The 23,154-nt window shown below is 42.0% G+C and overlaps 2 protein-coding genes across 14 annotated transcripts in view; one reads left to right on the top strand and one right to left on the bottom strand.

Annotated features, from left to right (window-relative positions):
- Ezh2 (enhancer of zeste 2 polycomb repressive complex 2 subunit) overlaps positions 1 to 3,040 on the top strand; it is a 74,176-nt gene extending 71,136 nt beyond the window's left edge. For 8 of the 10 annotated variants that reach the window (XM_017797313.2, XM_029561930.1, XM_029561926.1 and 5 more), the window contains 4 exons: positions 271 to 352; positions 1,203 to 1,283; positions 1,447 to 1,531; positions 2,719 to 2,948. In XM_017797313.2, coding sequence (XP_017652802.2) covers positions 271 to 352; positions 1,203 to 1,283; positions 1,447 to 1,531; positions 2,719 to 2,779 — 309 coding nt within the window. In that variant the 3' untranslated portion in view covers positions 2,780 to 2,948. Of the gene's footprint in view, positions 1 to 270; positions 353 to 1,202; positions 1,284 to 1,446; positions 1,532 to 2,718 lie in introns of those variants that run through there. The other 2 variants (XM_008829750.2, XR_003848969.1) reach the window with 2 other exon arrangements.
- A 3,715-nt stretch (positions 3,041 to 6,755) lies between these two features.
- Positions 6,756 to 23,154, bottom strand: part of Cul1 (cullin 1) — a 125,873-nt gene continuing 109,474 nt past the window's right edge. For 3 of the 4 annotated variants that reach the window (XM_029561923.1, XM_008829749.3, XM_008829748.3), the window contains exons 10-22: positions 22,870 to 22,977; positions 22,686 to 22,792; positions 19,620 to 19,668; positions 19,110 to 19,241; positions 17,585 to 17,702; positions 16,315 to 16,391; positions 15,739 to 15,870; positions 12,580 to 12,672; positions 9,823 to 9,870; positions 9,658 to 9,740; positions 9,080 to 9,185; positions 8,427 to 8,540; positions 6,756 to 7,323 (exon numbers count right to left, since the gene is read on the bottom strand). In XM_029561923.1, the coding sequence (XP_029417783.1) occupies positions 7,243 to 7,323; positions 8,427 to 8,540; positions 9,080 to 9,185; positions 9,658 to 9,740; positions 9,823 to 9,870; positions 12,580 to 12,672; positions 15,739 to 15,870; positions 16,315 to 16,391; positions 17,585 to 17,702; positions 19,110 to 19,241; positions 19,620 to 19,668; positions 22,686 to 22,792; positions 22,870 to 22,977 (1,248 nt within the window). In that variant the 3' untranslated portion in view covers positions 6,756 to 7,242. The other variant, XM_029561924.1, reaches the window with a different exon arrangement.

Raw genomic sequence — 23,154 nt, 5'->3', positions numbered from 1 at the left:
TGGTTGGTGAGATGGCTCAATGGGTACAGCGCTTGACTTGTGAAAGTTGTCATCTGACCTTCACACACACGCTGAGGAACAGTGCATGCCCCCACCCCAACAAATAAAAACTTAAAATATATTATTCTTTATCATGTACCAACTGAATAGAAAAGAGAAATTGGCTACTGTGACTCCTATATTGTTATTCTAAAGAACAGATTCTCCTGATGGGCTCTTACATGTCCTACAAGGCTTGACCCACTTACTTCAATTTTTTTGTCTTTTTAGATAATTTCTCAAGATGAAGCAGACAGACGAGGGAAAGTGTATGACAAATACATGTGCAGCTTTCTTTTCAACTTAAACAATGGTATGTGTCTCAGCTAGGAGGCACTTAGTTCCTTGGCATTGGCTTAGGATCCTTCTGCTGGCTAAGGCTTTGAAGCAGGAGGTCTACAAGGTGATGGGAAGTGTGGGCATCTGTAGGAATAGCCCCTGGTGCTTTTCATTTCCTGGTATAGGCTTAGGGATGTGTTGTTTCTGGTGAGGAAGGGGAGAGGGGAGTTTACCAGGGAGCGGAAAGATTGTGTGCAGGAAACAGTCACTTGCAGATAGGTCTGCCTCAGAGTGGCTGTGAGGGGACAGTGTTTCCCACTGCTGTGCTTCTTGTTCCTTAGCACTTAGCTGAGTGTTCACAGCACACCTTTTTCAGGCAGTGCTCTTACTTGAAAGGTTGGGGAGCACCACATTTGAAAGACCTTCCCAATGCCCCAGGATGTTACCCATGGACTGTGAGAGCAAAAGCAGCTTCTTTCACAGCTGCTGCAGTGTCTGGAGGGTGAAAATGCAGGCATGCTCAATGGGAGATACTCAGGTGCACCAAGTAGAAGAGGGTTTCTTTTTTTTTTTAAACAATATGTTCCATAGAAATATAATTTGTAATGTGAAAATGTCAGTTCTTGATGTTGGAATTTGGCTAAACTATGTTCTTTTAGCTATGTTTTCTCAGCAATATGTATTACTGAGATGTAATGCCATGAGACAACCAGCAATTTTTAATTACCATGGATAATTTTCTCCCAAATGTCACTTCATGTTGAATGATTTATTTGCTTTTGAAGGGAAACCCTGAACTGTGTATTTGTAAGACTATAATAACTTTTGTTGATTTGTCTGTAACTGAAATTATTCACTGGATTTGTTTTCTTTCCTCTTTATAGATTTTGTGGTGGATGCAACCCGCAAGGGTAATAAAATTCGTTTTGCAAATCATTCAGTAAATCCAAATTGCTATGCAAAAGGTAGGCTCTCATGAAGTCAGAATTGCCAGTTTGACAGCACAAATTCCCTTTTCAGTCCAGTGATAGTGGCCTTAAACACTTCTGGGGCACTTGTTTGTTATGTCAGTTATGTCTCAGTTAACCTCCATGGCTTGCTCACTGACCCTAACTTGTCTCTTTCTAGTTATGATGGTTAATGGTGATCACAGGATAGGCATCTTTGCCAAGAGAGCCATCCAGACTGGTGAAGAGCTATTTTTTGATTACAGGTTGGTAAAGTGTACCACTAGCATGATCTAAAGGCTTTTTTTCTGTACTGTGGCTAGTGCACAGAGGCTGTTTTTCAGTTCTTTGCTGTAAGTGCATTCACTGGAGGGGGTGTCCTGTTAACTGGCTAGTCACTGTTTGCTGTGAGTACCAGCAGTAAGGGAGTTGGTTGCTCATTATGTATTAGTTATACACAATGCTTAGTTAAAAAACTAACAAAATCCATGCAGAAAGTCCTATTCCTCTGCTGATAGCTGGCCCTTTTATATTATGCTTCACATCGTATTCACTTTCTACAGCATGGACCTTTTTTTTTTGATGGCACACTATGTATAATCCTTGCTGGTAGTAGGTTTAGATCTTCATTTCTGTAATTGTTAGGGTTCTCCTGTGGGTTCTTTCTGGGAGAGCTGTTCACAGCTCCTGACAACATAGAGCTCCATGGCATGAGTCATGATGGCAGAATATATCACCCAGCTCTGTGGGATAAACCTCACAACACAGTTAATGTTTATTTAAGTATGATCTGGTAAGATTTCTAGTTAAAGAATTCTTGTGGCTAAATATACATCCCACCCAGAAACCATCCTTGAGGAATGAGCTGGTGTAAACTGGGGCCCATGTGTCCCTACCTAGTTCTAGTGAGCTCTGCTACACAGTTGGAGAGAACTGAGTGAAACCTGGTAGTATTGGGATAGGACTCATTCTGGGGAGATCACTTCACCTCATACTTGCTCTAAGTTGGGCAGCCAAGTGGGCCAGGGTTGGAGGCAAAGCTGTCCAGTTTCCCTGGCTGGGTAGAGCTGAGGCTCCTCCATTCATGGTGGGACATTCAAGTGCCTGTCTTGGCATCTGCTTTCTGCATCTGGGTAAAGTTTGTGGGGGCTGCTCTTTGGTTCTATTTCCGTATCATTTTGCTTTTGCGGTATTAGATTCAAACATCATAATGTAGAGTTGCCTCTCTGGGGGTATGCTGCAGAGACACAGGGAGGGCTGGGCAGGAGCTGTGGGGAACCCACAGGCAACATCTTAACTAGACGACCAGCAATGGGTACATGCCTTCACTTTATGCGTGCAACCTCTGTAATTGGGAGATGGGGGTTAAAGGAAGAAAAAGCCAAAAAATAACCATGCAGTGCTCCACTATGTCAGCAGGCCTGGTAGTAATCTCTTGTTCATGTTGTTTCAGATACAGCCAGGCTGATGCCCTGAAGTATGTGGGCATCGAAAGAGAAATGGAAATCCCTTGACATCTGCTACCTCCTCCCCCTCCTCTCTGAAACAGCTGCCTTAGCTTCAGGAACCTCAAGTACTGTGGGCAATTTAGAAAAACAAAATGCAGTGTGAAATTCTGAATTTGCAAAGTACTGTAACAGTAATTTATAGCAACGAGTTTAAAAATCAACTTTTTATTGCCTTCTCACCAGCTGCAAAGTGTTTTGTACCAGTGAATTTTTGCAATAATGCAGTATGGTACATTTTTCAATTTTGAATAAAGACTACTTGAACTTCTCCTTGTTGCCGAGTCAGTTACTACAGAGCTTCATCAACTAATTCTAGAAAAATAATATCTCTATCAGGAAAAGTCTCAAACTTAATTTTGGTGTCTCAGTTGTCTATGAATCTTTAATATTGCCTGTTCATATTAATAGGCAGTATAAATTTGGTTCCATACAAAGTGATACTTTTACATGTTAGATATAATAAACATATGCACAGTAGCATAGGATTTGCCTAGTTACATTGTTATTGTCTATGAATTTGTAGGAGACCTCATGAATGACCAGTACTGGCATGCATTCTGGGCATTCAGATGAGGACAGAGCTTGCCAACAGAAGACTGGGAAGGGTGTTTCAGTCAGCTTGTATCCAAGAGAAAGCTGTTTAACCTCCAAATCTGTTGTCTGTATGTAAAGTGGTGGAAGTTGAACTAGCTTATTTCTAAGAACCTATATGTTCTTAGAGACACTTCAGTTCCATTAACTTGGTGCAGTTCTTAGAAACAGAACAGTGTAGTGTAAATTGGGATTCCTGACCTACCTATAAAAGGTGGCCGGCAGCCAGGTGTGGCTTTAATCCTTGCACTTGGAAAGCTGAGGCAAGAAGGTTGTGAGTTGGAGGGGAGACACAAAACCAGCCTGGGCTATGTAGTGAGACTGAGGAAAACAGACAGACATTGATAGTTTAACATCTTCAAAGGGTTTAAAACAACCCTCACCAAATCCCAGTGAGATGGGATACCTGGACCTCCTTGTGCCCCACAGCGTACAGTTGGTCTCAGAGCAGCAGGTAACTGCTTAGTACCCTTCCTAGACACACAGCGTTAGTGTAGAGACACTAGAAATCAGTCTATGGTTTGTCGTTTTTTTGGTACCAATTTGCCCTTTCTAGAGTCAGATGAAATTTTTATTTAGAGTGAGATAAAAGTGTCATATTAAATATTAAAGCTCACTTTGCTAATTCCTAAAATTTCATCAGCACATCAATTCACAAGCCAAAGCAACTTGAATTCTAAAGACACCACATACCATAGGTGGCTGCTGACTGGCCTGTGTATCATATAGATCAGCGACTGCCCATAGCTGCCTCGTATTCTTCCCACAGCTCTTGGCATGGGTTGACCTGGACAAAGTGGATAGTCATTTAGCTCCTGAAGGCTAGTCCTTTCTTACTGATTGTTCAGGCAGTTTCTCCTGTGGATAATCTAATGGCTTTGTTGTAGAGGTATGAGCAAATGGAGCACATCTGTTTATTAAACATGAGACTGCTAAGGACATCCCAGAGATTACTTGGCCACAGTTCCCAACTCATCCCCAGATATAAACAGCTGGGAGAAAATGTTGAGTATGGCAGAGTCCCAGATGCACCATGCATACATTGTACTGGTAGACCAGTCATTTTGAGAACTTTTGTTTTTGGGAGGCAAGGTCTAAACTTTTATGGCTATTGTGGTGCTTGAGTATTAACTGTGTTTGCATAATCCTATGTAAATTTTTTCACAGGTGTAGCTGGTAATAGTATTAAAAGAGGGCTGGAGAGATGGCTCAGCAGTTAAGAACACTGGTTGTTCTTGCAGAAGACCCGGGTTCGAATCCCAGCACCCACATGGCAGCTAACAACTGTCCTAACTCCAGTTCCAGGGGACCTGACAGCCTCTTCTGTCCTCTGTGGGCATTGCACGACACAGGTGCACTTAATGCAGGCAATACACACACATAAAAATTAAAAATGACATTGAGTTTGCAGTACCACATGACAATTTGCAAGTCCTTCATCCTAGATGTAAAGAGGTAAGAACCAGGAAGGGTGATTTTGTCAACTGAAACTTCTGCATATTGGCTGGTTACGACTTGGGACAGATTTCTCTAGGGACTACATACTAAGGGACTTAAGTGTCATACCTCTGCCTTACAACAGCTACAGAAGACTAAAACAGTTGTCCTGAAAAATAAATTCCTCCCCAAATGGTTAACTTTTTTCTTTTAAGAGAAACACAATCTGCTAATTATTTGGGGCCTAAAATATGGGAAGTGATGCAAGAGAGCTTGACTTGTCTTTTCTTTTGATCTTTTTGAGACAGTCTCCCTGTAGCCCCCAGCTGGCCTGGAACTTGCTATGTAGACCAGGCTGGCCTCACAGAGATCCACCTGCCTATGCCTCCTGAGTGATGGGATTAAAGGCATGCGCCACCACGTCCAGCAAATTGTCTTCTTTCCATACCCATCAACACGTCATTTACCAGGAATCTAAGATGTGAGGTTAATATCTGACTTAGCCCAGCCTGCAGTTCACCTTTGTTAGGAATGTCCACAGTACCCAGGACTTACCTAAGAGACCTTAGCCAAACTTCCTTGTGCTCTTTCCTGTTCTTCAGACTATAAAACACTTGAGCTCTGAAAGTGGGGCCATATTGTTTCTTTGCAGCATGTTTGTCTCAGACACATAAAAAATGAACTTTTATAAGGAAAAGCAAGTTATACGTACCACTTGAGTTTGTAGATGAACAGTGCCATTTTCAAATCATCTCTGTGGAGCTCTAGGGCCCTCGAGGGTGAAGAGGTGCAGGGTCCTCCTTATTTTTGCCCAGTTTATATACTGGGAGTCTTAAGACTTTAAAAAAGTAGATACACTAAAAGCATGGAGGGACTGGGTATGATAAGGCAGGCCTGTATCTTCAGCATTGAGGCAGCTAAGGCAGGAGGACTTTGAGTTGGAGGCCACTCTGGGTTACCTAGTGAGGTGCTAGCTCAAAGCTAGGGATGTAGCTAAGTGACATAGCATTTGCCCAACATGTGCAAGGCCCTGGGATTGATGTCTACCACTGTTCCTCTACTCGCCAAATAGTGGAAGTTTCAGTGCATTAAGTGCCAAGCTGTTGAGAATGTTTGCTCTTCTGCCTTTTACTTTGCTTAGCTTCATACAGGAATAGCTTGCTAAGGGTGCTCGAGTATTTATTGCTTAGGAACCCCAGAGACATTCTGAATACAAGAAAATGAAGGGGTGTAGGGGTGTGTGTGTGTGTGTGTGTGTGTGTGAGAGAGAGAGAGAGAGAGAGAGAGAGAGAGAGAGAGAATTGTCACCTCTCCATTTAGGAGTGGATCTGAGGAGGGTGCGAGCTATGGAAGCCTGGCCCGATCCTCCAAGGAACATACTGCAGTAAATACACCAGCCTCCTTGAAAAAACTAATAGCCAAGAACACAGCTAATTCACTAATAAATACCTGATAAGTAAGAGATTCTTAGTTCTTATCATCTGTGTGCAGAGGACTTACCCATTCTCCCAGCTGACCCAAGGAATTACCAGGAATCACAGATGCTTGAACCTCTCTGGCGGCCCGTTAACCACAAAGTAGAACTAGAACCAGGCAGTGAGTGGGTATGACCTCTGGTCACTGACCTACCTTGGGTTGACTCAGCAGACTGGCTGGGGAGGTGGGAGACTAGGAAGCCCACCTCTATTCCAGTTCTTACTGGTGACAACACAGCCTCTTGCCTTGTCATAGCTTCTGCCTGCATTGTTTCTATATTCACTCAGTCCTCACAGGTCAACAACCAATCTGGAGTCAGTGTCTCTTACGTGATGTTCTCACACCCCTGGAGGAAGTCTCAGAAACAAGCATTGGTGCTCAAAAGGGTTGGGGGCCTTGAAACTGAGACCTTAATTTTCAATCCAGGAAGACACTGGGAATAGAAATTTGCACAATCATTAAATCTTTTATTTACAGATAGAAATTAGTAAAACTTAAAACCAAATGCAACTTGTACAGAAATCCTTTAATTTTCTTTATTTTCACACATTAAAAAAATGAAACACACTATACAAATGGTTTCTCATAGCAGATTACAGGTGGGTCCATTCAGACTTGCTCTCAAAGTGCTGCCAACATAGGCACTGCCTCAGACAGCAGGTGTTAATCAGGTAGCCAATGTATTGATTTAAATGCAGTAGCATGCAGCCTTTAGCATGGAAGGTTCAGTTCCCTCTTTTCTTAAGTTAGGTTAAATGGCGTTGGTGTCCATATTTACAGACTTGAAATGTAGTATCAGTCCTGAGCAGTTCTGCTGTATCTGAGACCAGCTGGTGGGAGTCCTGGTCTCAGTTTTAAAAAGGGAGGTCCAAATGGCGGCAGGCTGGCTGCTATGAACTTCAGTTGTTTCCATTTTCTCCATTGCAGCTATTTGCTTGTGGGTCATATAGACCCTTCTAGAAGGGTTAAGCCAAGTAACTGTAAGTGTCCTTCTCACCATCGACTCGCTCCAAGTATTCTTTCTCGATGAGAATGTCAATGCATTTCTGCCATTATTTTAGAAGGACAAAGGAATGAAAGGGGAAGAGAGATACAAATAACCATCAGAACAGAGCTCGCCACCCTAACCTTGGTTACCTCCACTGAGAACTCAGCAGGGAGCAAGTTCACCTCTGTACCTTTTGGCCTGGAGTTTTACTAGCCATGCTTTCCTGAATACAGACCCCTTAGCAATACCTACTGAAGGTAACTGAAGCCACCTCAGCCAGCCCATGGAGCCACAGCTTTCTTCCTTGAATCTGCTCTAAAAATTAGGGGGTCAAGTACTGTAGCACATCAGGCTACAATCTCCTTTTCTACCAGTCTGGCTTCTGTGGGGGAGCAGGGCTCCAGTCCCTGCAGAATGTCAAGAGCATGGGAGGGGTGGTGAAACAGGCTCTGAAGGGCCACTAACAAATGACTCAGACATGCTGAAGCCTCCTGACTGCTGAGGACTCATCTGTCCACTGCCATCCCTCTGAGGCTCTCTAAAGACTACGATTTACCCAAGTAGTTTCAGAAAAGGAAAGACCTGCTAAGTTATTGTTTGCAACAAACCCAATAGAAACTGAGCAAATGAGAAATCAGCAGTGCCCTAGATGGGTGGTATGTGATATAACAACATGCACTAGCAGTTAGAATCAACAAACAACTGCTAACAATGCAACCCAGGATGAGTCTCCCACATCCACTGCCAAGCAAGTTCTTAACAGGCACAGCTGAGTGTACCCTCCATAAGCCACTATAAAGCAAAACCAGCTAACACTGCCTTATGGTTCAGAAGCAAGGACAGCCATTTGCCACAGAAGTATAGGGACTGGCAGGGATCGGGGAGGAACATAGAATTTTGGGGTGTTGGTAACTACTTATTCCCATCTGAGTATTGACTACACATGTGTATGCACTTTATGAAAATCATTACACTGTGGACCATGTACCTCTCTGAGTAGTTACTTCAAGAAAAATTTAAAAGTAGGCCTGTTTTCCTTTGTTGAAGTCTATTGCTTCACAACAAGCCAGTTCCCTTCATCATGAAACGGCAATTAATCCACTTTTTGCTAAAAATTTTCTTAAATGATAAGGGACAGCTGTTACTTTGTAATTCCTGTACCTTGATCACTGGAACCCGTGGTTTGAACCTGGACGACAACTGAGTGAGGACTTCACCAAGTAACTGCTGGTGTTTCAGGACCTTCCTCATTTTCATGATTCTCACAATGGCCGCCTATGCAATCAACAAGGAAAAACATGAGCCTGGAGCTATAACAGCTGAGCTGCAAGTCAGAGGCAGCCTGTGCATAAGCCACCTGAGTGCTACTTCTCCACAGAGGATTACAACGTCCTAACAGGTAACAAGGATCCTGCATGTCAAAGAGGGTGCAGACAGCCAATTCTATCTACCCATGTTTCAGCTCTAATAGAACAAACATGAAAATGCTTTGGCTAACTCTAGCACACTATAGAATATGGAAAAATGTAACCTCCAAGGCCACAGAAGCCCCCCATTCTTCCCCTCTACTCCCCTGTCCTTTCATTTCTTTCAATCTGCCACATTCATTTCCCAATATTTAGGGCAAAAAGATTACACAATTTTCTCTTGGGACATAAAGGACTTCATCCCTCAGATACCAGTATCCTGGCTTCAGGTGTTGTCGTCTATGGCCATCACCAAACCATGGATTATTCTGGCAGCCACTCACCAATTAGAACCCGCATATGATTGGAAACACAGCTCTCTAAGCACACAACAGCCAGTTCAGTCACCTGAATCAGGAGTTTCCGGTCTTCCTCAATATTTTTGTGTGTGGTTTCTTGTTCCTGTTTCTGTTCAGTTTTCATTGGCACATTGATATTGACCCTTAATTTCTTACTGTCAAAAAAAATAGAGAAAACATCACTATAAAGTCTGCTTTCTGTCAACACTTCAGAAAGGTTTTGCCTAAGACTGGGCAGAAAATGGATCACAGCTGCATCATTTCTAACAACTACCTGGGGAACTATCCTCTGCCAAATTCTATTAAGTCACAGTAGTGACTTAATAGCAAAATTAGTGTTACAGAAAACCCAGGTCCTTATCCTTCAATTTTGTCAAGTGTAATAAAGCTAAGATACTTTGACACAATGGTCTAAACATTCAATGTGAGCCATTCAAGAATTATTTTAAAAATAAAGAGAAAATCAAACTCAAGAGCCAAAGAAACATTGAGGATTGTCAGATAGCCCACCAGGCCTGTGTGGAGCTCGTAGTCCCCCTTGGTTTATGACAATCCTGAGAAGTGTGCCCGGGGTGCCAGGGGTTAAGCCTATGGTTTAGGACCATCTGTATATTATATTTTCCTTACTTTTTATAACCAAGATACAACTTTATTAAGGTATCTGGCTTCAATTCCACCTCATCAACATTTGCATTTTCATCTTCCAAGACCTAGAAGAAAGTAACTGTTACTATATACATCCCAGGAAAAAGGCTTTTTTTCTAGTTTAACATGCCAAGAACACAGACATACCAGTAATTTCGACTTCAATAAAATCTGTAGGACTTGTGCCAAAATGTCCTGCAATTAGAGAGAAAAAGACAGTGGCTTAGAAGGAAAAACATTTTTAAAAAGTGACCATCCAAGAGAAATAGTCATCATCCCAAAAGCAGATCATGACCTGACGAAAGTGACATGGGCTTGTCTTAGAGGTTCTTTAATTCACCACTTGCTCTTTTCCTGAACACTGGAAACAATGCAGGACTCCTTTCTTCAATTAAACCTACAGGAAATTATTCACTTATTAAATGCCTGATGGTTCATCTTAGACATTGATCATTGCACACGAAATTTCAGTGGTGCTAGGAATCAAATCCAGGGAGTTTTGCACACGAAGCACGTGTTCTACCCCTGAGCTATGCCCCAGATTGTGCAAACAAAGCATTAAGGAGCATCATAGCAGGAACTTCGGAAATAGCATCTGTTTATGAGCATGCTGGGGCTCAGTGGCAGGTGATTTGTTGCCAGCCTGGCTTTGGTGAACTCAGATATAGCATGTTGCCCCTCATCTGGAAGCAGTGGCTGGTGTGGTCACTTCCAGCACCATCAGCCTCATGGGCACTTACTTCCTCACCTGCACTCTTAACCAAGGATGGACAGATGTTCTACCTTCCCCATAATGACAGCCATACTGGTCTGAGGTTATGCATGTAAGGCTGTCAGAATAAGACCTCTAGACCTGCAATTGGTTCAGAAGTACTGGCTGTGTCTGGGGCACAAAGGAGGGCAGTGGAAGCCCCAGAAGGGAGTTCTAAGACCAAAAATGAGTAGAAAGACTGGTGTGGCCTTGATGAGAGTCAATCAGAGAGAGACCACAGAACAGCTGCTCAGCCTCCCTGCTAGCAACAAAAATTAAAGTAGGCATTACCAAAATTAAAAATGGGTGTCAAATAGTGTTCATATTGTACCCCATAAATATGTACAAGTAAGGGTAAATTTAAAAAAGTGAGAGGCCTCACATGGTGGTGCATGCCTTTAATCCTAGCACTCTCCCAGAAGAGGGCAGAGGTGAGCAGACCTCTGTGAGATCGAGGCCAGCCTAGTCTACATAGCGAGTTCCAGGCCGGTTGGGGCTATAGGGAAACCTTGTCTCAAAACACAAGGGGCTGGAGAGATGTTTCAGCGGTTAAGAGCACTGGCTGCTCTTGCAGAGGACCTGGGTTCAGTTCCCAGTACCCACATGGTGGCTAACAAAGTCTATAACTCCAGTTTCAGGGGATCCGATGCCCTCTTCTGACCTCCATCGGCATTGCACAACACAGGTGCACTTATGTACATGCAGGCAATACACTCGAGCACATAAAATACATTTTAAAAAGATATTTAAAAAAAAAAAAACAAAAAATAAAGCAAGGACTGGAAAAATAAACTGAGGGCCAGGGTAACATCTTGGTTGATGGAGTACTTGCTTAGGCCCTAGGCCCAATCCCCAGCACTACATAAAACCAACCAGATTAAAAATAGGCTAAAGCTACAAGTGCACAGCTTCCCAAAGAAACACAAATAGCACACAAAAACCTCAGTACCATTGGTTGGTAAGGAAATGCAAACTAAAACCACACTGAGATACTATGTACTCACCAGATTACCACAGTAAAAAAAGGGAAAATTAACTTGGCTAAGGATGAGGAGGGACTGAATGTGAAAAGCTGCAGACACTACAACAGTTTAGCAAATTCTACACCTATGTATATGCTGACAGCATTATTCATAGAAACTAAAATAACCATCAATGGGAGCTGGAGAGTTGGCTCAGTGGCTGCTCTTACAGAGGAATTGGGTTTGATTCCCAGTGCCCACACAGAGGCTAAAAACCATCTGTAACTCCAGTTCCAGGGGAATCTAACGCCCTCTTCTGGCCTCCGTGGGCATTGCATGACATGAATGCAGTTATATACATGCAGGCAATACACTTATACACAAAATAAAAATAGTAACGTAAAAAATGGGCATGAATAGGCAAGGCAAATGTGATTCATTCATACAATGGAATTTTAATCAACTATACAAATGAATAGTGGGGCACAATGGCTCAGAAGGAAAAGGCAAACACTGTACCAACCTGACACCTGAATTCAATCCCCAGATCCCACAGTAGGAGAGAACCAATTCCTGTGACCTCCACATGTAAGCCATGATGTATGAACACCTGTACACACACACACACACACACACACACACACACAAATTCTGAGGCATCTAGCTTAGCCAAATCAATAAGTGACGATGCTTCAAAAAAAGAAAGGTCATCAATGAAGACGCCTAACCTTTAGCCTCCAATACACAAGAATGCACACACATACACATGGGCCCATAGAAATGTGCATACCCTCCCCCCTTTCTCATACACACACACACACACACACACACACACACACACACAACTACCCCTAGTTTGTACCAGCTTGAGATAAGCCAGGTATATGAAGGGACCATTACATACACCTCTCCTTCTGACCCAAGCTGAGAGAGCCGGTGGTCTTGCTGCTGCCATGATGTCCTTCTGTCTGGAGATCCCAGGAAAGAGCCTTGTGGGTCTGCCTTGTTCAGCCTCTTTTTAGTCTCCTGACACCTTGTAGTCATACACTGGGACTGAGTTTTTCTCATGGTGCAAACATCTTTTTCAAATCAATGACATCCATGTCCTCTCCTCACACCTTTCCCACAACATCCATAAGAACAAGGAAATGGCAGTTTGATAGGATAAAGTGACTGAAATGAGTGGAATACCATTTTAATTTGAGTGCTGTCGGTCAACTGCTGTACAGTGTAGGCATCTTCCGTGTTGTACTGAAGCAGAATTGCCATCTGGAACGTGGATGCCTTTGAGGCCACCACAGAAAAGAAAGAAGAAAATGTAAATACATGGGAAAGGCTCCACATCTGCACAGCCTACTTTTACAAAACAAACTCTTCAAAGAGATGCAAAAAAACTCAAAGCAGATCAATTTAAAAGAGACTACTAAGTGTTGCGATGCCACTACAACACACATTTTCCTGAAAGATGCCTTTTCAAACACTGAAATGATTTAATTTTCTTCTGAAAGGTATCCTCTATGTAAATATAACTATATATGCACCTACACTTTTGTATAGATAAAAATATACCTGGTGTAGAGACATTAAGCATAGAGCTTTGTCTTTGTACACATCGGAGCAAAAATTACCTTCTGGTACAGCTAATGTGAACGACCTGCATGAATAATATCTACATCTATATTTATATTTAACCTTAAGTATCTTACCATAAATGGATGAAAAAAGTTAAGTAAAAAGCAAGAAAGGTATGATTTAGGTATGATATAGTTTAAAGAAAACCACAATGAGGGCCAGGGCTGCAGCTCACTGCCTAGCACTTTTGCCTAGCATACATGATGACCGAGGTTCAATCGCTACCACCACATAAAATCCTGTAATCCCAAGAATAGGCTGGGAAGTAGAGGCAGGAAGATCAAAAAAAAGTTCAAAGTCATCCTCAGCTACAAAGTGAATCAAGGCCCGCTGGGGTTACAAGGACACCCTGTCTCAAAAAAGAGGGGGAAGGGCTGGAGAGATGGCTCAGCAGCTAAGAGCACTGACTGCTCTTGCAGAGGACCTGGGTTCGATTCTCAGCGCCCACATGGCGGCTACAAACCATTCTTAACTCCAGTTCCAGGGGAATCCGAAGCCTCTTCTGACCTCAGCGGCATTGCACGACATGGGTGTACTCACATACATGCATGTAATACACTCAAACACTAAAAATAATACATAGAAGAAAAAAGGGGGGGGGCGGGGAGCCAAGATGCTTTCAGGCATCATTTACTAGATTGTACCAGGCAGTATATGCCGGCCATCGATCACCTTACTGACCGTCCACTCCCCCTCCTTTCTTCTGTGGGAGTCGTGGCAACAAGGACCCCCACTCCTTGCTCACACAGGACTTGGGTCAACATAAGGAGAAGCCAGCCCATAGTGATACCTTATGACTGTTTTAGGGGATCCCCACAGACTCCAAGGGGAGGAAATAAGAACACACTCTACAAGGGTTTTGAACTACTGCTCCCAAGATGATGAGCAGGATGCCTGTACAAACAGGTAACTACAATCTTTCTAGTGGCAGTGATCAAAACCAAGTCAAATCTGTTTTAGCAGTGGGCACACATCTGCCAGAATACATACTGCCTAAAATACATGCCTTTTATTAGATGGAAAATATCTCAATTTTTATAGAACAAAATGCCTTATCTGTTCCTGTATTAACTGAAAACGCATGGACAGGTGAGGAGCACATTATTGATGGTTTACCGTGTGTATACTCAGCTATGCACAGCAGACAGACCCTGTGCTAAGCTTCCATCTGGCCAACAACAGGGCAGAGACATTTTGGTACTACAGTCTAAAACACAAGGGTTTCAGGAGATGTAACTTTAAAAATTTGATATGTGCGTGTGCCCTGCAGTATGCATGTGGAGGTCAGAGGACAACTTTTGAGAGTTCATCTCTCTACCATGTGGGTTTCCGGGACCAACTCAGGTTATCAGACTTGGTGGAACGTGTCCTTACCCACTGAACCATCTCACCTAGCTGGCCCTTGTTTTATTTTCTGAGTCAGGGTCTTTTTATGTAGTCCACACTGATCTTGAACTCACAGTAATCCTGTCTCAAGCTCCTGGAATTGTAGGCATATGCCACCACACCCATCTTTCTATGTGTATTTGTGAGACAAAATTCTTCTCTATTTTTTATTTTATGTGCATGTAGGTGAGTGCACCCGTGTCATGCAATGCCCACGGAGGTCAGAAGAGGCTGTTGGATCCCCTGAAACTGGAGTTACGGACAGTTGTTAGCTGCTGTGTGGGTGCTGGGATTTGAACCCCGGTCTTCTGCAAGAACAGTGAGTGTCTTTAACCACTGAGCCATCTCTCCAGCCCCGTGAGATAAAATTCTAATCTTGTAGTAATATACATACTAAAGTGGACAGAGACATCCAGACCCAGTGCAGTGGTTACTTGTCTTAACTACTGTATCAGAATAGACTGAAAGGTTAAACTAACATGCAGTTTGACCTATAGAACCCAGTCTGAAGTTTAACACCCAAAGAAATTTACAATTGCTTTTTTCTCTGTAAAAGATAGGGTCTCACTATGTACCCCCAGCTGAACTTGCTATGTAGACCAGGCTGACTTTGAACTGAAGAGATTTGCCTGCTTCTGCCTTCTGAGAACTAAGATAAAAGGCGTGCACCACCATGCCTGGCTAAGACTAATAAGTATCTTTACCAGCTCACCAGTAAGACCTTAAGAGATCAAATATGCACCACATACAGAATTTAAAGTAGAAAGAATCTGAACTTAAGAGAGAAGGCCTACCTGAAATTTTGGCTCTGCAATGTACAAGCTATGATGTAGAGTCCCTTAAATTAACCAGACCTCAGTTTTTCATCTACAAATATGATCAATTACACTGCTATATGATTAATTATACAGCTATTACTACTTAGTACTCTGAATTGCTGTCTCACTAAGGGTGAATATCAACATGAAACTGCTGTCAAAGGAAAAGGGCTGTGATTGTAACCATACATGAAATGCCAAGTTTTATACCTACCACCCAAGCATGTGCTGGACAAGAGGCATGCCAACATTTATTAAAGACCACATCTGCGGTAGAAGCACTAACATTCCCAGTCTAATGGAGGAGAAAACTGAGGCTGAGAGTGAGCAAGTAACTTGCCCCCCAGCTGAAGACTTGGCACTCAGCTCATCTGACAGGCATGCTTTGCCCACCTTGCAGTTCTACCAGAATCTGAACCCCATTCTGCTGTGTGAGTTATCTACTGGATTGCTATATAATGTCTTATTTTCATTCAGCACTAAAATAATTTTTCCAAAATAAACATGATTTTACCTGCAAGGTGTATCTGTTTTTGAAGCAGTTAGTGACCAGCTCCCCTTTGGACAGTTGATATAACCAGGTCAATTTTCTGCCACTGTGACGACTGGCATAGAAAGCTGTGAATCGCTGGTAACTGCGTTCCAACTGGATGAAAGGACAGTACTGGGTGAAATCCTTATTGCCCCACATTCTATAGTCAGCACTTCTAAATAAAGCACCCCGCCTGAAGTTGTGAGTGCAAAATTGGTGCTTACAGAAACATGAACTACAAATGCCAGGTGTGACTCATGTAGCTCTGTCAGCACTGGAGGGCAGAATCAAAAACAGGTTTCTACCACAGGCCAGCAGGCACCAGCAAAAGTTCACTAGACAACCAATTAGGTTCCACTTACAAGACTAAGTAAACATTGTTGGTTGGGACAGAGCAGACCAACCATTAGCTCTCCAACCCAGCCCCATTTCATATCTTTCTCCACGAGAGCTGCCCCAGATGCTTAGCATGGCATGGCAGTAAAGGCCACAAATGGACAGGCTACCAGTTTCTATCTCTACATAGCCCAAAGAGACCAGGAACAAAGCCACTCTTACCTCAGATGGCAAGGCAAATGTGCAAGACTGCTGAAAGGGCCAGGATCCAGAACTTAGGACCTGAATACTGAAATCCACTGTGGAACAGGAGAAATTTGTGAACACAGTTAATTTAAATTCCATTGTTTCAGATTTATGGGGGAATGATCTATATTAAAACAAAACACATTAAATGAAAATCTTGCTTGAATATAAAATTAAGAATTGGATATGAGTTCAATTCATTTTATTCAATTAAAATTAGTAAAAGACAGAAACAGGACACTATGGTGCTCGACTGTGATCCCAGTACTTGAGAGGCTGATCTCAAGCTCTAGGCTAGCCTAGGCTACACAGCTAGATACCCTGTCTCAAAAACTAAAATTAAAGGTTGAAGAACAGAGAGCAACAGTTTTCCAGTTTATTGTCAAGAAGAGCCTTGTGCTGTTCTACTGAGTTCAGTTTCATTTCTGCCATAGAAAATTCAGTCTGTGGTGACCAGGGATGGTCTATCAGCCCTAAATACAAGGATACCGAAAGCTCAAAAGTGCCACTTATTACTGCAAAAAGGCCATCTATACACATGGAAAGCCTGTGAATTAGAACAAGAATCTCATCTTAAAGATAGCTGAAAAGCTCACTAGCAAAACTGCTAAGCTTAATGATGGGATAGCACCATTGTTTGGGAAGAATAAAATTCTTTAATTTTCATTCAAAAGTCAAAAATATCAGAAGTGGATCCAAACTCAGGTTCTAAAGAAGACAAGGAGCTGGAGAGATGCCTCAGTGGTTAATACCACTGGCTGCTCTTGCAGAAGACCCAGATTGGGTTCCCAGCACCCATATAGCAGCTAACAGTTCTCAACTCCAGTTCCAAGGGATCCAATGTCCTCTTTTGGTCATGCCTGTGTGGTACACTTACATATAGGCAACACTTATGCACATAAAAAACAAAACAAAACAAAACAAAAAAAAACCAAAAAGACAAAGCAAGTCCATGTATCCCCTACCTGTGGGGAAAGGTCAGCAGGAAAATCAAGCTCAGGACTCAAATGCACGTCACCCCACAACCACCCACCCCCAAGTGAGCTTGGCATTATCTCATCCTAGCAAAGAATGCTATCTAACAATTCTCTTGGAGTCAGGAGAAAGAGGAAGGAGGCACTTGAGAGGAATTTCCTACTTCTTGGTCTTTGAATTTCTGACACCATCCTTACTTTATATTCTGTTACTAGCATCACCTGCTACAAAGAACCCTAAAACAACTCTTATATAAACATTCAGTACTCACAGTCCAATGGTTCCGAATTCGTTAGGTGCTTCTTGAACTGTTCATTCAAATCTTTGCTTACACCAATGTCTTGAAACATCCGCTGAAGTTTGGAGGTATACTCAAAACCACAAGCTTGCTGAAATGAATCCAGGCAATTGTCTCATTAATTTGTACAGAGACAGGAATGCATACAAGAGAATTTTAGAGAAATCACAGTAAAACATTTTTAGTTGTAACAAACTACTACAAAAGTTAGTAACATTTATTAGTATTTTATGGTGTAAATATGCACTGATTTAAAAACTTTTAAAAGGAACTATGGGGATAGAAAGGTGACTCAGTGATTTAAGAGAATTTGCTGCTCTTACAGAGGACCTGGGTTCAGTTCCCAGCACCCAAATGGCAGTTCCAGAGGGATATGATGCCTTCTTCTGGCCTCCGCAAGCACAAGGTATATACCTGCCACACTTACATATATGTAAGCAAAACACTCATACACATAAAATGTTTTCTGAAAAGAATTACAAGTTGAACAATTAAATCTTCAACCATGCAATAACCATTACTAGAGCATTTAAAAGCAAGGTGTTCTATCACTATGGTAGATTATAAAGAGGAAATAATTTAGAACAAGGTGCAATGGTATTCATCTGAAAGCCCAGTACTTAGGAAGTGGGGGCAAGAGGATCACATGTTTGAGGGCAACTGAGACTATCTCAAATGTCCCTTTCCTGAAAATCATTTACTTGTCTCTTATTTCACTACTACGGATCGAACTGTCTCTCAAGATTGTACATGCTGAACTGTGAAACTAGAGTTAAAGTGTTTGAAGGTGGGCCCTTGTGAGTTCATGAGGTGGGGTCCCTTTCATATGGGCTTGGAGGCTCTTTAGGAAAATGGCTCTATGAGTACTCTGCCAGGTGAGGACACAGTGAGAAGGCAGATGAGCAAAAACCAAGAAAGCCCTTTTCAGAACTAGATCAGTCAGTCCCTTGATCTTAGATTTCTTAGTACCCAGAATTGAAATGCAATTTCTGTTGTCTAAGCCACCTGGTCCATGGTATTTAATTTTGGTAGCCTGGGCTACGATAACTACTAAATGTAATTCTGGATCAAAGTGAAATACATGTAAAAGATGTACAAAAGCACTCAATAGGCTGGCAAGTATGGACATACACAGAGTTGAGTGCAGAGAGTAAGAAAGTTACAACAGCCAAGAAAAAACTGAGACCACCTGTCCTGTCGACAGTTAACCAAGCCCAGGACAAAATGTGATCAAAACAATCAAAGCCAACAGGCCGAGTGTTAGGGAGGCAGGATAGGAGGTACAGATGGTGAGCAGAGCCCTGCTGGGGCTGGACAGGGGAAAAGAGCCACAAAAAAAGTGGCAAAGGTAGGAAAGCACTGAAAGCCTGGCCAGGAAGGCCTAGATAGCGGAGTAGCAAAGTTTGCATGGTACAAACTTCTCTCCCCACTGATAACATGGGCAAGTCACCAATAAAGCCCAAACGTTGGGAGTTTTCCAGAACATGAAGAAACCCACCTTCAACTTGGAGATCATGCTTGCTTCAGCATCGTCACTCGCGCTGTTCTGATGCACAAGTCTCTTGGCCAGCATCTTTGCATAGAACTTCTGAAACACATCTTTGTCCTCTATGTACTTGAAGACAACCATCTGGCAAGGCCACGGACAGAACATATTAGCCAACCACACTCATAAGCTGACTGTCACTGGCCACAGGCCAGAAGCCAAGGAATGCTTGGCCTTTGCTGGGTCTGTGTGCCAACTGGTATGGATGGACTAACTCCCCCCAGAGTATTTACAGTAAGCACTTCCATCCATTCCTCAAAGCAAATGAGTAGAGTAGACTAGACTCAGTATCGAGAAGCAAAGTACCAATGCTAAAAGTATCAGTTAATTTAAAGAGTAAAACCACAGATTCAAAATCAAGTGACTATTACTTTTCATATTTCAGGTGTCTAATGAAATGAGTCTTACAGACAACCTGTGAATTAACAGTTATGACAGTGGGTGTGCCACGAAGCCCCTTACCACTTGATTGAGGGTGTCTTCTAGTTCTGCCTCTTCTGGGTTCTTGGAACTGAAATTTAAAAGGACATTGTGTTTAAAAACAAATGAGCAGATGTACACACACACACACCTTATCCAAACTGCTAAAGCCTGGTCTCAACCATTAAACGATCAGTTCTCAGATCAGCCCGTGGGAGAGGGAGGTTAACTTTCTTTTCTATGGCAGTGTCATGCTACCCCACTACCCCAGCACAAAGGAAGAGATTATGAAACGATCACTTAGAATATTCAAGATGAAAATCAACAGAAGTGAATATTATGAATAGTTTTCTTTAAGGTAATCCATTTAAATATCAATACATGAGCTTTACTCTTTCCATTGCTTTCCACAAACTGCTGTAATTTTACTTGGAAAAAATAAAAAGGGGACATAGTTTGTTTAATGGGCTAAAATTACAGATAATCCAAAGTTGTAAGCCATGGCTGAAGTGCTTTCACCTGTAGCCATGTCTACTAAACAAGATTCATTTATTCTATGAACACATTACGTAAACAAAGGTGAACTTTTTGTAGAAGAACTCTATAAAATGATCACCAAACAATTTCTGAAGCAGTATTATGTTTCGGGGGTTTTTTTGGGTAGTTATTTTTCAAGTGAAACCTTGCTATATATTCACTATATTGCCCCTAAACTCATGACAATAATCCTGCTTCAGCCGAAGTGTTAGAATTATGGGGGTGCATCACCATATCTGGCTATGAAGAAGTATTTGTAACATAAAGAGTTGGCTTGGAAAACCTAGCTCTGTCCTTGTTAGTCAATGAATGACAACAACTCTATTCACCAACACATTCTTGTTAACACTCTGTAAATGTCCCCATCACTTGGTTTCAACAGCTTTAAACTGTTAATTTGTTATAGCCAGTTTAGGGACACTAAGTATTCTGTCAAACAAAATGAAGACCTCAGAATGGATCTGTACTTAAGTTGTTTAATCTTATCACAACAACTTAAAAAAGTGTTATATCAAGTTGTAAGAGACATGCAATGTAAAGTCCTTTTTCTGCGCTGGCAAGATGGCTCAGTTGGTAGAGTCACTTGTTACTGAGCTTGACAACCTGAGTTTGATCCCCATATCCCACACAACAGTAGGCGAGAACCGACTTCTGCAAGGTACCTTCTGATCTCCACAGATGTGCTGTGGTACACGCATGCCCCCCAAATAAAGAATATGTAGCAAAAATATTAAAGTCCCTCTTCCTTCTTGGAAAGAATACCTGAGTGTACCTTCCTAGGAGGGCCAAATGATGCACCAGGCCAGCAAGGCAACAAACACATAATCAAACACTCAAGTTCCCATTGGCCTTGGAAGGATGGCTTTCTCAAAAAGTTAAAGGAGACAAATATTAAAAAGTAATTTTAAAAAATATAGTGACTGACTTTTACTAAATGTTTCCATCATCTACCAAGCAGAGCACACAATTCTCTACGGACAGAGTAAATTACACTAGCTGTGCTACTGCTAACCTAGCATCATACTTCTAGGAAGCTACACGCATTGCACTTCTGAGAATTATTTTTCAGTTTACTGATGACAATGATTTGCTAGAATTCTTAATTTTTATTTATTTTATATTTCTGATACAGGGTCTCACTGTGTAGCCCCCAGCTGGTCTGGAACACGCATACAGATCAGGCTTGCCTTGAACTCACAGAAATTCACCTGTCTCCTGAGTGCTGGGATTAAAGGCATGTGCCACCATGCCTAGCTGTCAGCATTTTAGAAAAGATTTTTATCTTATGTGTGTGTGCCTGAGTGCATGTATGTGCCCTGCATTGCCCTCAGAGGCCAGAAGAGGGTGTCAGATCCCCTAGAACCAATGTTACAGGCAGTTGTGAGTCACCTAAGGTGGGTGCTGGAAATTGAACCCAGGTCCTCTCTCTGCAAGAATAGTAAGTTAACTCAACTGCTGAGCTGTCTCTCTAGCTCCAGTTTGTTAATGTTTTAAGACTTCTACAACTTAAAAAAAAATCTTAATTATTATTTTTATTTTATGTGTATGTGTGCATTTATTGCCTGCATGCAGGTAAGTAAGTGCACCTGTGTTGTGCAAAGCCTGCAGATGTCAGAAAAGGCTGTCAGATCCCCTGGGACTGGAGTTAGGGACAGTTGTTAGCTGCCATGTGGGTGCTGGGATTCGAACCCGGGTCTTCTGTAAGAACAACCAGTGTTCTTAGCTGCTGAGCTATGTATCTCTCCAGCCCCAGGTTTCTACAATTCTTAAGTGAGACTGATTTTTCATGCTGGTATTTTATGCTTGCCTTAGAGGATCTGTTTAAAATACAATTTATTGACACTGGAACTGGTACAATTTGGGGGCCTGGGACACCAATGCAACAGACACAGAAGGGGACTGTATCCCTTCACTAAAATCCTTAGCATCTGCTGACATGGCATATGGGACATTAAGGCAAACCCTGAGCTTCAGAACCAGAAGCAACTGTGATGAGGAGAGAAGCTGAGGGGATCAGAGCACACAGCACAGTCGGGGCACAGCACAGAGGAAACCCATGCCTGGCCATGCCGTTGCTAGCTCTGAGTACATAAAGGCGGGTTACGAAAGGATCAGGTGAGGAATAAGGTGACAGGAAATTATATATATTTTAATAATATAGGTGACAGGAATTTTTAGATACATATCACCAAACTTAACAAACATTTTCAAGTACTGCAGACTAGCTAGACGTAGTGGCACAATCCTGCAATTCTAGCACGGGGAAGGCTACAGTAGGAAGACTGCTAGAGTTTGTGGCTAGCCTGGGCTATACAGCAACTTTGTATCAAAAACAGAGTCTGTAGACTAACTAATAATCCATATTGTAGTATTAAAGGTCGTTTGCTTTTTACAAAGAGCCAATGGAAGTCAATGCAGATTTTTCAACTGAAAATATGATGTATTATCTTTTTCGCAAACCAGGAGAAAATTACAACTTAAATGTAAGTAAAATGTAATGTAAATCTTAGTTCCTCATGTAAAAGCAGATTAAAAAGGAACATTAAGAAAACCACAAAACCATTTAAATACCTTTTCTTCAACAAGGAGTCACAGTATCGAGCAAGCAATTCAGGGGATTTACTGGATGACTGGGCCATTTTGGTAACTGCATTGTTGTTTATGAAGCGACCACAAGCCTGTGTTATATAAAAAACAATTATAGAAAAATGTGCTACCATATACACTCAATAAGTCAGCACGGTAGCATACCTACCTTATCAAGTGCAGCCACAAAGCCAGCATCATTGTTGAATGCAGACATCACCAGGGCATTGTATTTTTTATGAACATCCAGCACTGTCTGTACATACATTTTAGGATCCTTAGGTAGAGGGAAAAAACAGAAACAATTTGAAAATTTAAATGTACATTCTCTGCTATTCTAATAAAATATGTCTTTCAAAGAAGTTGCTATGATCAGAAATACTTTTGGTTCCACCTCTGAAATAGAAAATTCTGTTTATATGTAACAAAACATTCTCCAGACTCAAAACTAAAT

Source organism: Nannospalax galili, unplaced genomic scaffold (assembly GCF_000622305.1).
Source record: "Nannospalax galili isolate Female #2095 unplaced genomic scaffold, S.galili_v1.0 scaffold234, whole genome shotgun sequence".
Classification (NCBI taxonomy): domain Eukaryota; kingdom Metazoa; phylum Chordata; class Mammalia; order Rodentia; family Spalacidae; genus Nannospalax; species Nannospalax galili.
The sequence above is the reverse complement of the archived record's forward strand: the minus strand, read 5'-3'. Positions and strand labels throughout refer to the sequence as shown.